We start from the raw sequence: 16,795 nt of genomic DNA on the forward strand, positions 1-16,795 counted from the left end.
CTAATGCTTCAAGCTTAAGCCATCTTTCCTTTTATGACACCAGTTATTAGTATGGACGTATAATCTACGTACTAAAATGTTATAATAACAAGTGAGTGAGCTTAGTGCAAAGCTAACTGCTTAGAGACTTGTTTAGTATGACGTTACATAAAGAAAGGTGAAATGAGATGGATATTTTAGTGTTTATATTTACAGAACAGATCTATTGTCCCTGAAAGAAAACATAACAGTTAAAGGTGGAGTATGCGATTCTGGAGAAGATATAGGCCTTACTGCAGCTATTAAACTAAATACCGCCCACAGACGCCATAATGTTAGACATCTCGCTGTTTTGTTACTCAATGGTTCGCAAAACCCAGCTTACGAGACAGTTTCCCAGCTGCTACTATAGCTAACACCACAACAACAGCAGTATCTTGGAAAAGCAGAAAGTGAGCTGGGCTTATTTAACCTTACCTGACACACAGAATGGAAAGCTAGCAGACCGAGGAGATATTTAATGATGGATCAGATCGACATACCCCACCTTTAATCAGAAACACTCCACAGCCACAGCAGCACCTTTGATACCTCCATGGTTTGAATTCTTCAGCCTGCCAGTGTTTGTTCAGCAGCAGTTGTAAACTCTGATAATAGGTACTCTCCGTGTGGATGGCCTTGGGTCAACGGCCCATTATCTTCCCCTTGTCTGATGCGCGTCATGTGTTCTCCCTCTGTGTCCCCCCTGTTTGTTTTTCCACCGCTGCTCTTGAAAATGAAATCCTCACCTAGTTTCACATCAGAGCCTCGACCCTCCGGGGCAGGCTGAGAATGAATCTACGAGGACTTTAGTTTGTTTTCATGAATACAAATATGCTTTTATCTGGGAAGATGGATGCCAGGTTGTTGTGAAAGGTTTGGTTCAGTATTGCATCCTGTTGTGACGGTGGAGGACCTTTTTTGTTTTGCTGTAACGCCCATTCTGCCTTGCCACTGTGACCCCAGACCCTTCATAACTGGGTGACTGACGAGCTAGCTGGCAGGTCCAGTACTGCAGCCTTACTGTCCGCTGAGGGCAACCAGGAAGAAAGGTGTAAACAGGTAGAGCCAACAGCCAATCACAACACGATAAGCACGCAATGCCCCCGCCTGCCCCGGTGCCCTAACCAACACCTTCAAGAACCGAGAAAACTCGAGTGTGGCATCTCTCACTCACCTCTACCATTTTACGCTTTAGCTGTTTTGCTGTAACAACCTAAAAAAAAACAGTCTGCGCCTTGCAAATTGATCACTCACCAGATAGATTGAGCTTGTTGTGCAACCAGAAAAGAATTTGGTTTAACCGTAGTATTTTTCCAAATGACAGGCAATGCTTGTTGCTTTGTATGAATGGATCTTTTTAAGCCAATTTTATTGCTCAACATCGATAGGAATGCTGTTTTGTGACTCCTGTGTGCCTAACACGATTTGTTCGTCTCACTCACCTTAACAACCTCTCATCCACCTGCATACCTGCATGCTGTTAACATTTTATTACTGTACGAAAAGAGAGATTCATAAGACTAACATTTTAAAAACATCATATTGCAATTATTTTGACAGATTAGTGGGAATTATCTTTTTTGCATCACAAATTTAATTTTCAATTTAAAAAAAAATCTATTAAAATCACCTTCAGATTTGAAAATATTAAATTACATTAATAACATTTATAGTTGTTTTTCCTCCTAAAATAAATGAATAAACAAATAACCTTATGTTTATTACAAGCTAAAGTAAACTACATTGTGCAAATAATATAGTGAACATTTTTGTGATTATTATCAAAAACTAATCAATTACAAATTGACTTATTAGTTACAGTTGCATACATTATCAATAAAATATTTTATATATATTTGAAGAAAAAATAATCTAATTCAGTCCGAGCCCAAACTACAGCAGCAGTTTTGGGTTCAAAGTCTATTATGAGTAAACATACAGGACTTAAAACTGATGTTTTTTACCTCAGATTTCGCCTCATAATCACCAAATTTAGATTTTTCTTTATCAAAGTGAATCAAGGTGATTGCTGTCTGTACATCCAGTGGTGTAGTGCAGAACGCAGGTGTACAGAGTATACCGACTTATTTCTCAGTCGACATTGGGTAAACCTACTTCTAAATCTCCTCTGATGTCTGAACATCACTCTGTAGTGTTGTGGGAGATACATTTTTCTTCCTAGGATGGTGAAGCAAAGGGACGACATAGTTGTCCAATATTCCTGAATGGATGGAGTAAGGAATAAGGAATACTTGTCTCACCATAGTTTGTGGGCCAGTATTTACTGAAAAATCTGCACCTGTGTTAATCACATAATGATCCCTACTACCTGAAGACAAGGAGCTCAAGTTAAATCCTACTGGATGAGCTAAACATGTAAGAGTAGTCACTGTTTATGACACAGGTAGAGCCACTTCCCCAGGCAACACTAAACCACTGCTGGTGGAGAATGACTCACCAAAATGTTAACAAATGTAGGCAAACAAACCAAAACCCAAACTCTTTGACTCACATTGCAACGTTTACATCACCTGAAGCATGATGGGAACCATTCTCAATCTCACAATATATTCAGACCAAAAGGAAAAACAACATGAAATACACCCATTTTATTTTTCCTGCCATGTAGTGACTGTACCATCATATAGCTTAAAAACAAACAGCTAAAGGTTAACAAGTTACTGTAGCTTATGTAGCCCTCTCTCCAGCCCCTCTTCAGGTTTGATCTGTACTCACTTGCATGTTGCAACACTGATATAGAAACAACGTCCCCCTGAACAGTCGTGTACTTCATTAGTTTTCCACTGAATGCAGCTTTGAACACTCACCTTTTAACAGTTTCTTTCTACAGGCTTTAATGCATTCCTTATTCTACCAAGAAGTGCACTGTGGAGCAGAAAAGTGGGTTTCCATGGTTCCAGAATTGTTTCGACCTTTATTAACATTCGCATCGGATTGGCCCATGTGGGAAATTGTCCAAGATTACACTCATTCGTCAGTCAGTCGGTTCTGTCTGTGCTTCATTTATATAGTAAGAAATGTCAGAACAGCTCCTCTGACTCACTCTGTTAGAAACACATGGTTAAGGTACTTCTGGAACCAAGGAAACCATCTGAACTTTCTAAGCCGTCGTGTTCTCCATCCTAACGTGTAACCACGCTGCCTCCAGGCGGCCCAGGTGGTGCTGATCTCTTTGTTCGAGCTCAACACGCCAGAGTTCACCATGCTGCTCGGAGCTCTGCCCAAAACCTTCCAGGACGGAGCCACCAAGCTGCTGCACAACCACCTGAAGAACTCCAGCAACAGCAGCAGTGTGGTGAGTCAAAGGAAACACCGTAGTCTTTGGTTACACTCATACAGAAGCCAGACACCACAAAACAGCCCAATAAAAGCCACATATTTCTTAATATAATAACATTTTTGGCGAGTGGGGTAATAATTTTGCCTGGCTAGAATTCGTACAACTAGCAGAGACTGTAATGAGACTTAAAACTAGAAGAAATGCCAAAATTTAAGCAAGTTGTACTTATTACAAGCAATGAAAATTCAGTTATTTAAGATTCTTATATATTCTTAAGTATTCTGGTCACTTTATTGAGCTGAATTTAAGATTTTTTTTCATTGCTCCAAAAATAATAATGCATCCAAATCAATGTTGTTATCAATTATTGACCTAGTCAAAGCTGTTATAACCTCATCCCAAATATTCCACTTTGCACCTCTTTTTTGGAAAATATTCATATTTTGTGTTTTTCCCATTTAGAAAAATCAAGTGTTTTTATGACAAAAACGGCAAAAAACATAAAAAACGTCTGAAGTTGTTGAAAAGATTTGATGTGGTGAAAGTGAAAAGAAATATTTATATATGACATTTTTATTACACTTTTATGAGGGACCATTTTGGGACCCAACGTTAAAAAGTGTATGTTTTATTTTAAAGGTGCCTCAATGGTTAAGATTCTTATGTATTCTTAAGTATTCTGGTCACTTTATTGAGCTGAATTTAAGAATTTGTACCTTTTTAATCAAAGATTAATAATAATAATAATAATAATCTTACAGTCAGACACAATTTCTTTAAACAGCATAAAAATCAAGGCACCAGAAACAAACAAAACAATGAAAAACCAAACAGCTCATCCCTCTTTCACTGTCTTTCCAGGGTTCTCCGAGCAACACCATTGGTCGGACGCCGCAACGCCACACCCCCAGCAGAACCAGCCCCCTCACATCTCCAACAAACTGTTCCCACGGAGGACTTTCACCAAGGTAGGCGATCACCGATCTGCCGCTCTTGTCTACGACACACTTCCTGTCCAAAAGCTTGGCTGTGGTTTAACTCTATGGATACTTCCTGCTGTCCTGATTGGTCTGTAGTGGAACTAACGCACTGCCTAACAGGCGGGTTGGTAGGAGCATGACGCTGAGTGAGCTGCTCAGAGAGGTTAGAACATGTTCAAGCTTTTTTGGGGTAGAAATAAAGAAGCGACATATCAAACACAATGTACAAAACACCTCGTGTGCACTCGGCTGATAAAATATTTACAGCTTCAGACACGATTGGTGCTGTAAAACATCTGATAACCAGGCTCTTTGATGTTTCCATATATAAGGGTGCTTTCTATTGACTGATAATTACAGTTAATACAGTTGAACTCTGAGCAGCTCAGGCACTGCAGCCACTGTACAGTCACTTTCTCTGTAAGCAGAAGCCCATAAACACAGATAATGGAGCGATTGTATTTTCTGGTTGTAATCAGCTGAACCTGAAGTCATGTTCAGATCATTCTGGCTAAAACGTGAGGAGTATTCAGTATTTATTTGACGTAAAGCTGGTTTTGTGGGATTCTGCTACTTTCCAATGCTCACCTCTTCAGAGATGTTCCGATACCATTTTGTCCTTCCCGTTACCGATCCCGATTCCTGAACTTTGCGTAGCGGCGGATACCGAGCACCGATCCGATACTTGTGCGTTTAAAAACAGATATATGAGTACTGTATACTAGAGCCCTGACAGCTGACTCTGTGAATTAGGGGATTATTTTGACCAGATTGACGACAGGGAATTTAGTAACAAGGTGATTTGCGGCGGCTCCAACCAGTACTCTGACTCTGGGGACGACAAAGACTCGGCTGGGACAGGAGAGGAGCGAGAGGGAGGGATTTTCCAGCCAGCCACCATCAGTTAAAATTCCTCAATCATATTCTGTATATTCCTTTATTTAACAGGCGTACACCACGCTGTATGATTACTATCATTGCTGAATGGCCTGACTCAGGTTAAACCCTCTATCAGAGCAGAGCAGGGTCATGACTTTGCTATCCTACGTGGAATCGGATCGGTGCGCAGACGCATACTCGCTGACACCTGAAACCGTTTTTTGAGGCAATATCGGAGGAAGAAGCTGTTATCGGTATCGGAACAACTCTTCTCCTCTGAATTAACACTTTCCCTTAACCCTAAAGCTCAGACTGGTTTCTTTTTGTCTTTTCTCTTTCTGCACACTTGTTGTTTTTCCTCCTCCTCTTCCTCCTCCGCCTCCTCCTCCTCCTCCCTTCTCTTGTCTCGTCTCCCCTCGTTGTTGACTCCCATCCTCCTCTCCTCACCCCGCCTCTCTCCCTCCTGTCTGTCCATCCTTCCCTTCCCGGCTGCGCTGTGGCAACAGTCGGTTATGGGGTTGGGGTGTCGACGGACTGTCAAAGCACCCCCCTGCCCCTCCTCCTCCTCCTCCGCCCCACTCCACCCCTGCTGCCCCCTCCCTAAGGGTCCTTCGCAGAGCATATTCACCCAGGTAATGAGGCGGGCCGAGACACAAAGGAGATAATTCCCTCAAGGAAGCCAGACCCTGATCCTTTTCCTTCCTGTTTTTAAATAAACCAGCTGAGCGAATGTCAGTTTCTCACTGAACACTTATTAACTCCATCATCTCTAACCTAATGAATATAACACTATCATTTAACAAATGTTTGGTTAATGCTGTGCTGTGTGTCCAATTATACATTTCTAAAAAACTAATCTGTTTGTGTGTGAAAAGCAACGCTAAAGCTCTCTGCATGGTGGCAAATCAAATTCACAAATTCACTCTCGTCTCGTCGTCAGAAACACATTTCTCCATAAATCTAATTTCTTTGTGTGTGTTTGTGTGTCCGGTAGCATGATGGAGTACGACACCGAGAACATGAACTCGGAGGAGATCTACAGCTCGCTGCGCGGCGTCACCGAGGCCATCCAGAGCTTCAGCTACCGGAGCCAGGAGGACCTGAATGAGCCGATCAGACAGGAGGGCAAGAGGGACGACGCAGTGAGTCAAAACAGCTTCATCGAGCAGCTTTCATTAAGCCAGCAGTGCAGCCGTGGAGGCTGAAACAAGAGATCATCACATGCTTAACATTGAAACTGAATCTCAAACGTTCCACATATTGACTCAAGCTTATTTCTGCCAATGTGATGAAAAAAAAAGATTTTGTAATGAGAAACGTTCTCAAAATAATGACTCTGTGATACTAATTCAAAATATTGAGAAAGTTCCTCATTATAATGATTTACAGAATCTTTTTTTTCTGTCACACTGGCTGAAATGGGCTTCCATACTTTCTTATTCTTGTTCTTCTATGAGGTTTTAAAGCAGTTAACAATAGAGAATATTGAATATAAATAATAATTTATTTAATTTATTATAGTATAATTATTTTAGGAATTTTGTATGTCAGATTTTTTTTAAATTAACATCTCACGTACTCCCTGTAGTATTCCAAAGTACCTCTAGGTGTACACATACCCCCATATGAGAAACACTGCTCTAGGAGGAGCTGCTGGACGAGTCTCTCCTGATCCAGCATGTTTACTGTAGACCGGCTAATTCTATAAACTCTGCTCAACAGTCTCAGTGCTCCCAATAAAAAAAACTATTTCCTGATTACATGAGTAAATACACTGTCGGAGCTTTAGAGCGGAGAGCCGTAATTATTACAAGCAAGAGGAGAGTACAGTACAGATATGTTCCACGTTTACGGTCCTGTAGACTTTGCAGAGAACCAAACCCTCTCTCTCATTCTTCTGTCTTACAGGCAGGACGAGAAGGCGTAGCGTCCTCTCCTGGCTCCGACGCCCGTCTGGGCTTAGACATGGTGGAAGGGGGTCGCACCGCCTTGGACAACAAGACGTCGCTACTCAACACGCCGTCGCCCCGCTCGTTCTCTGGGCCTCGGGGCCGCGAGTTCGCCCCCTACGGCTACGGAGAAACCATCTGCACATACGACAAGAGCGCCCTGAAGGAGGCTGTGTTTGACGATGACGTGGAGCAGTTCCGCGACTGTGAGTTCACGTTTGAGCTGAACACATTTTCACACCTCGCACAAGTTGTCTGAACACTGCGGCTACTCGATGAAGGGCATTAATGTCAGACCTCATACAGCCACACTGCGATACAGAGGCAGCGGTGTCTCCCCATGTGCCACTGAGGCTCAGATGAGGACAGCTGATATGTTTTGTTCTCATTAACATTCATTTAGTCTTACAGTATCTGATTACTGCTCAGGGTTTACAATGAGCCTCATGCAGCAACTTTCTCTTAAACCTTTAAACTCTTACATTTTATCTTAATTTAAGAGAATTTTTAGTTGTTTGCTGAGGAGGAATTGTCTTGACTTTTCCGTTATCTGTCGACCACCATCCCCCCTCCACCACACACACACACTGTGTAAAGTCACAACATACAGGCAGACACCCTGAGAAGCTACAGCTGTTAACCTCACGTTGACACTTCAAACAAAGAATCAACCATAAATGTGGCAATAGTTATCCGCTGTGATCTCTTCTGCCCCGGTTAGCTGGCTAAACATCGAGTTCACGAGTTTACACAAGATACAGAACACAGAGGAACTTTATCTGCCGCCTGTTGACCACAAACGTTTGGTGTGTGCGCGGCTCTGTTCTGAGACACCAGTTGTTGTTGTTGTCGTCATCACATCCTTTTTGCTCTGCACCCTCCCTCCCCCCTCTGTCCCTCACCTCCCCGCCTCCATCCCTCCATCCCTCCTTAACCTTCCTTCTCTCCAGGCCGACGTCAGGAAAGCGGTGAAAACAAGATGACGCTGCCCAAGGTCTTTGCTCCTGGTAAAGATGCCCCCCTCCCCTCCCCTGATTTACTGACTTGACTTCCACTCACCCTTTTTGTGTGTTTGCATTATTCCCTCTGCTTTCTCGATTCCCCTTCACCGTTTATTTTAATGGTCTTCTAACTTTGTTTTAACTCCACCTTGCAGCTGTGTGTCCAACCTGTCCTGCTTTTACCGTTTTCACTGATGGCTTATGGGTTATTTTCTGTAACCAACTGAATGTTTGGGTGGTTGTGTTTTATCAAGCTAATGACATGATAAACAGCTGAACCGAGTGCCGCAGGAATGAGTCCTAAAATAGCATTTTACTCACTGATTGGACATCCCCGCAGCACTCTATAGAGACCACGATATGTTATATAATAATCACACTAACACCTACAGCACAGCAATAAAGGGCACAAGTACATTTTGTCAAACCTCTGCAACCACTGCAAATAGTTGCACACCCGTCCTTCCACTGTATACGGTCAGATTCATGACCCTTTAATGTCAAATTCATTGCTGAAGTTTAAAATTGAAGACCCACAGTGCCATGACTTTAGGCCTTTATTGTTAACTTTGCCGTCCGTTCAGTGACTTTATATTCACTCTTAAAAGTGCAGGTTTCTACTAAACAAGTAAGAACATGTATTTTTAAAATGAGAGTGGTTTTAAAATCCATTTTGACATGCCAGATAATACGAGAGGTTGTTTGACTCGTAGATTTATTTGCATTGGAAACGGGTAAAATCTTCCCACCTCATCGGTAGAGTTTCTTCTGTCAGTCAGATTAAATCACTGGTGGATGATGCAGATGATGGATGAAGTTTTAATTGTTTTGGCGAGGTGTAAGCGGCTGTATTTTTGGTGTGTAACGCGTTATTCTTCATCTTCTGTCTGCAAGCAGTCGGCCAGGATCACTCAGACCTGGTCGCCGACCTGCTTAAGGAGTTGTCCAATCACAACGAGCGCTCTGAGGAGCGTAAGGGCGCCCTGGTGGACCTACTGAAGATCACACGAGAAGACAGCCTGGCTGTTTGGGACGAACACTTCAAAACCATCCTCCTCCTCCTGCTGGAGACTCTGGGGGATAAAGATGTACGTTGACTCTGAGAATGTTTGTATGCAGAGGATACTGAGTCACACTCCTCATTAACTCAGGAAATGTAGTGAATATAAGTGCGTATGAGAGCGAGTAAACCATTATCTGTATTCGTACATGTGCTGGGAATGGGCGGGGCTTAAACCAGATGTAGGCGGGACTAACCAGAGGTTGTTAATTAAGCCTGAAATGAATCAGAAGTTGTTATATTTATTTAAACAGCTATTTACAGAACAGCTTCAGAGCTATGTTTTTGTTTTTTAACTGATTCCTCGTGCCACTGCTCCCCCCCCCCTCCAGCACACCATCCGAGCGCTGGCCCTGCGTGTGCTGAAGGAAATTCTGAGGAACCAGCCGGCCCGCTTCAAAAACTATGCTGAGCTAACCATCATGAAGACCCTGGAGGCTCACAAAGACTCTCACAAGGAGGTACACAGCTCCCATATTAAAAAAACTGTAGCATACACTACGGTGCATTATTTTACAGTTATTATTATTTTTCTTCATTTAGGGGCAGCAGAACAAGCTGATAATGCAATATTATACGATATTATGGATCATGTGTTAGCATACTGTTGCTTATTTATCCATCAGGCAGATACTTAGCAACCTTATTTAAACCCTAACCCTATTTTTCACAACTCCTGAGGGAATATATCTGCATTTTTAGCAGCTAAAGGCGAGATGTGATCTGTGCGAGATGTGAAAGAAATCCAAGTTTTTCTCACGTTTCCTATCATTTAATAAACCTTTAATAAAAAACCTTTGACTAACTTTCAAATTTCAAAAAATCTTTTTACTTTTATTTTGAAAAGTTTTCTATGTGTGGCCAATAAATGGCCTAAGACACGTAATAAATAGGCTAGAGTTCAAAAGGTCCATACTTATAGTACTCTCTTTATTAAGACGATCTGGTTATCAATATGAGAACAATACCAATAACACAATAAGTCCGACCTTTGACCTGTAGCTCAGGAACACACGCTCAGTGTTACTTCAAGAGAAATCCATCAAGTGTGCAGCGGGTTCACAGTGTGGGTACACAAAGATCACATGTTGATAACAAATTGAACATAAAATACACAAAATAAACACTGAGTCAAAAAACATGAGGAAACTTCTAGATCAATAATAATCCGCAGTCAAAGTCGGACGACAAAATAAACCAACCTGTTGAATCTCCTGCAGGTGAGCTGAGCCAAAATACACCTGTAGGCTCTTGATGTTGCCCAAATAAGGACCTTTTTATATGAAAAGTTATATCTTTGTGTGGGGAATGTTTTTACCAAGACACAATCTTAACGTGTGCGTCCACATGCTTTCAGGTGGTGCGTGCGGCCGAGGAGGCGGCGTCCACCCTGGCGGGCTCCATCCACCCCGAGCAGTGCATCAAGGTGCTGTGCCCCATCGTGCAGACGGCCGACTACCCCATCAACCTGGCTGCCATCAAGATGCAAACCAAAGTCATTGAACGCATCGCCAAGGACTCTTTACTGCAGCTGCTGCCGGACATCATCCCCGGGCTCCTGCAGGTCGGACACCGAGAGTTTTAAAAATAAATATCATATTGTTTTTGTTATATTTACATAGTTTTAAAAGATTTGATTCAGTTTATTTAATTTCTTTTGTTCTGACTGGAAACTCAATACTTTATAAAACTTGCAAAACAAAACATGCTTTTAAAAACTTTAAATAAACATTAGACAACAGTGTTAAATGCTTTGGATTAAATGTTACAAAAGCAGTGTTTTTGGCGTCAGACGGAGCAGAAACATCCCCCGTCGGCTCCAAAGAGGCATATTTGGACAATGTTCTTATTTGGACACTGGGAATTATTTGCCTTATTTGTCCCTGGAAATGTTTGCGTGTACTCTGCACTCTCCGCGGCTCCTCCCACGTTCCCGCTGACCCCTCGTTTTTGTGTACGTGCGTGCACGCCCGTGTGCGCGTGGTGCCTGATGCTGCCTTCGTTTCTCCGCAGGGCTATGACAACACAGAGAGCAGCGTTCGCAAGGCCAGCGTGTTCTGTCTGGTGGCTATCTACTCCGTGATTGGCGAGGATCTCAAACCCCACCTGGCACAGCTCACGGGCAGCAAGGTACTGACTGTCTTTGCATTCACACACACACGCATGCACACACTTCTTCAACAGGCGCTGAGCCTTATCATCTTCCCATGTTGTTATTTCTCAGCCGGTTTCAGCCGGGTTGTCCAATTATAAAGAACGGGGTCATATTTGTCCTACTTTCACTACATGTGTCCTTGGGTTATATAAGAGTTGAGGTCTGAAGGTCATGCTCACCTGAATGGAGAGACCCTCCCCTAACCACCACCCCCGCTCTCCGTGTATAATCACATGTGATGAAATGTGTGTTTGAGAGCATGTGATGAAGGCGTCAGACGCTCCTGTGTTTTCTAGCCTGTTTGAGATCAGGAAGAACATTTCCTCAACATTTTGAAGATTAAACCAACTCTTATAATGGCTGCCACATCTTCATTCAGTCACTTGGGAGTCTTCCTCATTTTAAAAACATCCATGATGAGCTGAGCACTTTTATAGAAAGCATCACTGTAAAACCAGATACATTCATCACAAGTACATATAAGTTATTACATGAAAATATAAATAAAATAATATTTTAATTGTCCTGAAGAAATACATTTAGCCAAGTAAAATAAATCTAAGTCAAAAGTCTAAAAAAAATAGGCATATTTTTGGAGCAGAAACCTGTTTTTCTCTCCTGTTAATCATCTCGTGACCCTTCAGATTTATCCTCAGAGGCCTTGTACGGGTCCTAACCCCGAGGTTATCTAATCAGCCTTTCTCTCTCCCACCTGGCCTCCACCCTGTTTGATTTTGTTGTATTTAGTTTCTAATTTCTAATTTTCTTATGTAAAATAATCTATAATTATCTTATAACTCATAAGCCAGGTTGTGACGGATTGGGGGCTCGTCCAGGATACAATTTTGGTGTCTTTTGGGTGATTTGTGTCGCTGCTACCTCCTGTGACAATGGGGGTTTGTTAATTAGTATAAAGGCATTTGATGCTTTGGTATCTTTTCAAAATGTCTGCCTATTTGTTTAAATCCAAATTCAGGGAGTATCATACACAAGTTTTTATTTTTATTTTTAGAGGAGAGCAGGATAATCGTCCTTTGTCCTTTTGTCGTTGCTTCTAACTTGGTAAGATTGAGTCCATTGTGCATTTTGGTTTAAGGTGTTTTTCTGAGGTTGCTTTGGGTCAATGGTGGAGTGTTGTTCCCCCCCGTAAGACTGCCACAAGGTGAGCCACAGCAAGTGTTTTTACCGGTTTTAATCACCGGGTACTTGCTGTAAAAACCTCCTGATCTCTGAACGCTGAAGGAGTTCGACCCAGGAGAAGCTGCAGTGACTCCCATGATCCCACGCTACGTTTAACATCTCTTGTCTTTGCTTGTTTTTTACAGATGAAGTTACTGAACCTGTACATCAAACGCGCCCAGACGACCAACAGCAATAGCAGCAGCTCCTCGGACGTCTCCTCTCACAGCTAATGGAGGGAGCTTTCATCCGGAAACCCCAATGCGGGTGGTGGACGGCGGCGGAGGATTTCTAAGCCATCCCCCCCACGACGCTTCTTTCAGACTCGTCCGTCTCTGAGCTTCCCCCCTCCCTCCTCATCGTAACTCCACTGCCCCTCTCACCCAGTTTGGAGGAGATCCTTTCAGTTTATCCTTCAGTTCCTCCTCCCCACCTTTTGCTCATGAAACTTTTGAATGTAACTTGCGGATTGGTTTTCGACTGGTGGGGAGGGAATCGACACATTTTTGGATATAGGAAATGCACTTTCTCCTCCTCCTCCTCCTCCTCCTCAGTTCCACCGCGCCTTTTATCAATGGAAGCCTGATTTCCCTTCAGCCCTCAGATTTGATAGGATAAGGAGTGATGCCGTGAAATATTCGACTGCGGTTTTTGGGATGAAATGTCATTTGGCTGGCCCAGTGATGGTAAAAGCCCATTGGTTTTTGGGATGAATTCTGGTTTGGGGAACATAAAAACCAAATATTATAAAGAAAGAAAGAAAGAAATACGTAAGGGAACAATGTGACAAAAAAAAAAAGTACTGTAATTTTTAGTTAATGTTTTATTGATCATGGCTCATTGAAGCCATCGATTGTATTTTTTTTTAATGCTAATTAAGAGTTGCTAAATCGATTGAAGTCCCCCCTTTCACAAAAACATAACAAGTTGCCAAAAGATAAACTTTTCAGCTACATAATTGACAATCCTTCAAATTTTGTGCAGCTCTAAAGCGACAGAAGATGAAATCGCTGTTTAAAGCTGCACAATTAAAGTTGTCTGAATTCGTATTTGTAAATTCACAATCAGCAGACGCTTGAAGCTTTCACACTTTCTTCTTTCCAACAAAAGGCCCGCCTACCACTCGCCAGTTTGTGGCGTCTCGCCTGTAAGTCTCTGAGGCTGCTGCTCAGTTGAGTGACTCTGTTTGAAGAGGACGTCCTTTGTAAATACCGCAGACGTTTCCCCCCCCCACACACACACACACACACACGCCGCCACGCTTGGAGTCGATGAAGACATTACCGGGCCTTATTCTTTGACACACTTTAACGTCTGTCGACTGCGGAGAGTGAGTGGGATGTACAGCACTGTAACTCTTGGCTCTCAAAAGAAAATGTGAATCTGCTGCAGGAAAACGGGACGGCAGCGTTTCTCGACCTGCAACGACGCAAATACAGTATTAGTCGTTTCCTCTGATCTCCCCCACGTAACCACAGCTTCTGCAATAACCCTCAATACACAAATAAAGGTATTTTGTACATACACTTTTGGACCGCCGCTTCCGCAAGAATTTTACATCTATGGAGGGAAAAAAAAGAAGAAAAAGAAAAGTGAACAGGTTTACTATCTCACTCTTTTGCACGTTAGCAAAATAGCTCGCATGTAACCTGCAGCACGTTGTCAACTCGTGTGCTGTTGTTTCTGAAGGGCCCAGGTTTTTTGGCTGTTAAAGTGCACTTGTAACATCTTCAGACTACTTCATCTCTGATTTAATGTGTTCAGTGGAGGAGCTCCTACGGGGGGGAGGGGAGGTCCAAAATGGAGCAACTGTGACCAAAACCATGCGTTTGGTATATTTAAGTATGCAGGCAGGGTATGTGTTTGGTTCTTTTTTATTTCAGTGTTAAGTTTGAGGTATCAAGAAGCTTTAAAATGTCTCTTCAAGTTTACCCCTCAGACATACGAGTTGAATTTTATTGCTGGTATTCGATTTGGCTCATCATGGTACAGTTAATCTACTTTATTCTATCTATATTTTGCTAACTTCTAGCAAATTAAATCATAATTATAATAATAATATAAGTATTCCTGATTTATTTAAGTGGTGTTTTCATTTAGGGAATCCACTAAGAATGGGCCAATTGTGGTTATTTAAGTAAATGAATGTACAGTCTTTCCATGTGTTATAATAAGCTTTTTAAGTATTGGTACTGACGATGATTTCAGCGAGCCCTGTACACGCTGTATTATGCCTGTCTGCACTCTCTCTCCTGACTTCCTTCAACACTTTTTCAGACCATTAATCAGCCTAGTTTGGGGTTTTAGATTCTCCACATACAGCATTAAAGAGGGGGGGGGGGTTCACCTGTCCACAAACCGCCGGTCGCTAGCATCTGTTCTCACATTACTGGTCCTGGAAACAAACACAATGGTATTCCTCGCAAAAAAAACCTTCACTATGCATGTTCTACAGTACACTGTCTTTCTTTTGTCTCAGTCGGTCATGTAATATTCATACCTGTATTTATATATTTTATTTTATTTGGTCTTATTTTATTTTGTTCTCTCATGATAAAACTGTACAGACGGATTTGTTTTTTTTTTTGTTAACTTCCACCTGTGATAGATTTGCAACAATGTAAAGAAATTGTTTGCTCTAGAAATAAACAGAATAAGAATTGATCTGGATGTTTGTTTGTTTGTGAATGTAAAGCCCCGCCCCCTTTTGGGACCCGCCCCCTTTTGGGACCTCGGTTTCCTGTACTTAAAAAAAAAGCTATGCTAGGCTTGTATATTTGGAAAAAAACTAATTTTGAGGATGTTTAAAAGATAAAAGTCACATTTAGGCCTATATAGTCATATGTTAAGTTAACTAATGTTAGCAAATAACTAGCTCACTAGTTAGCTAATCTATATCCCTTGTTAACTAGGTTATTAGCTAGCATTTTTCTTTAGCTGTCAAGTGTAACTAGCTAGCTAACAATTAATTTAGATCGGCTACCTAGTAATAATCAATAATCTTAATTTTAAGCCTTAAAATATGATTTTTAAAACTTCTGTCTTAAACATTGATTGGATTAATGAAGTTAATGTTACTTTATTGCATTTTTTTCATGTTGCTTTTAACCCCATTAATGACTAACGACAGTATTTAGTAAGAAAAACCGACATATTGTTTCTGTTAGAGATGAAAACATAAAATCTGCTGTGGAAACTTAATGTTTATCATAGACAATGTTGATTTTCTTCTTAAAAAATGCATAAATAATGAGAGAAATGTGACGTTAAACATCAGATTTACACTGGATCAAAGCACATATGATTAAAACTTAAGTTCTGCTGAATCCAACGTACCAAACATTATACTCCTGGTAGTTTTTGAGATGAAGCCATTTCTGTATGTAGTCACTAGGGCTTACTCATTTATGTGTGGATCACAAATTATAAACATCTGAAAGAAGAAACCTGACTAATGACTAAAAATAAGGAAAGACAAACTTGCTTGAGCTTCATCCTTTACTGGTTTGAGAAAATGTGAGCGGATTTGTGCTTAAGTGCTGAAACGGGAATTATAAAATTCCACTGTGGACATTAATCTGTTTAATGGGTTTTTGGGGAAACAATACGGATCTTCCTTCACATCGTTTTGTAGTGTTTTTGCCAGCGTGGACATAAACATAAGCCTTAAATTGCATATTCCTGTTCATCCATTTACAAGCACGTGCATCCGAGCGCTGAGGTGTGCTTAGCTGCTCTGTATAAACATTAACCTGAGCACTTTTTGAGGAGCCTCTGAAGAGACCGGACAGCAGCTGCAGGAGTTTGAACTCCAGTGCATGTTGGGATTAAACTGCATCCACAGCAGCCCTTCCATCACTGTTATTATTATTGATATAAATATTATGTTAAGGTGATATTAGATTAGAAAACTCCTGTTACTTGATTTTTAGAATCAGAAAAATCTCTCCTCAACAGCTGTTCTCAGAGCTGTAATTATGTTTACTCCCTTTCATTTTGCTCCCCAAAAAACCTGCTGCCCGTTCTCGTGTTTGTTTTCCAGAAATGTACCTCACAGATTACCTTAAGTGAGTTTAGAGTCGGGCTTTAGGGCCGAGCTGTTAGCAGTGTCAACAACTGCTCAAGTGAAGCTGCTATTAATGCATCAACCCAGCTGGACATTGGTAGTAGGAGGTGTGTCTGCACACTCCGCCTCTCAAAGGTCATCCAAGGTATGCCAATGGCAATCCTGATGACATCACAGGGACAGTATAAGAGGCAGGGCGATGAG

At 41.7% G+C, this 16,795-nt stretch overlaps 1 protein-coding gene across 1 annotated transcript in view; it reads left to right on the forward strand.

The window, feature by feature from the left end:
* The window catches only part of clasp1a (cytoplasmic linker associated protein 1a), an 87,810-nt gene extending 72,621 nt beyond the window's left edge, over positions 1–15,189 (forward strand). Inside the window, exons 34-44 of the mRNA XM_051403020.1 lie at positions 3,191–3,337; positions 4,184–4,290; positions 5,688–5,813; positions 6,176–6,323; positions 7,090–7,336; positions 8,081–8,137; positions 9,029–9,219; positions 9,524–9,652; positions 10,549–10,755; positions 11,205–11,321; positions 12,672–15,189. Coding sequence (XP_051258980.1) covers positions 3,191–3,337; positions 4,184–4,290; positions 5,688–5,813; positions 6,176–6,323; positions 7,090–7,336; positions 8,081–8,137; positions 9,029–9,219; positions 9,524–9,652; positions 10,549–10,755; positions 11,205–11,321; positions 12,672–12,758 — 1,563 coding nt within the window. The 3' untranslated portion in view covers positions 12,759–15,189. The remainder of the gene's footprint in view (positions 1–3,190; positions 3,338–4,183; positions 4,291–5,687; positions 5,814–6,175; positions 6,324–7,089; positions 7,337–8,080; positions 8,138–9,028; positions 9,220–9,523; positions 9,653–10,548; positions 10,756–11,204; positions 11,322–12,671) is intronic.
* The last annotated feature ends 1,606 nt before the right edge of the window (positions 15,190–16,795 follow it).

Source organism: Dicentrarchus labrax, unplaced genomic scaffold, assembly GCF_905237075.1.
Source record: "Dicentrarchus labrax unplaced genomic scaffold, dlabrax2021, whole genome shotgun sequence".
Taxonomy (NCBI): Eukaryota; Metazoa; Chordata; class Actinopteri; family Moronidae; genus Dicentrarchus; species Dicentrarchus labrax.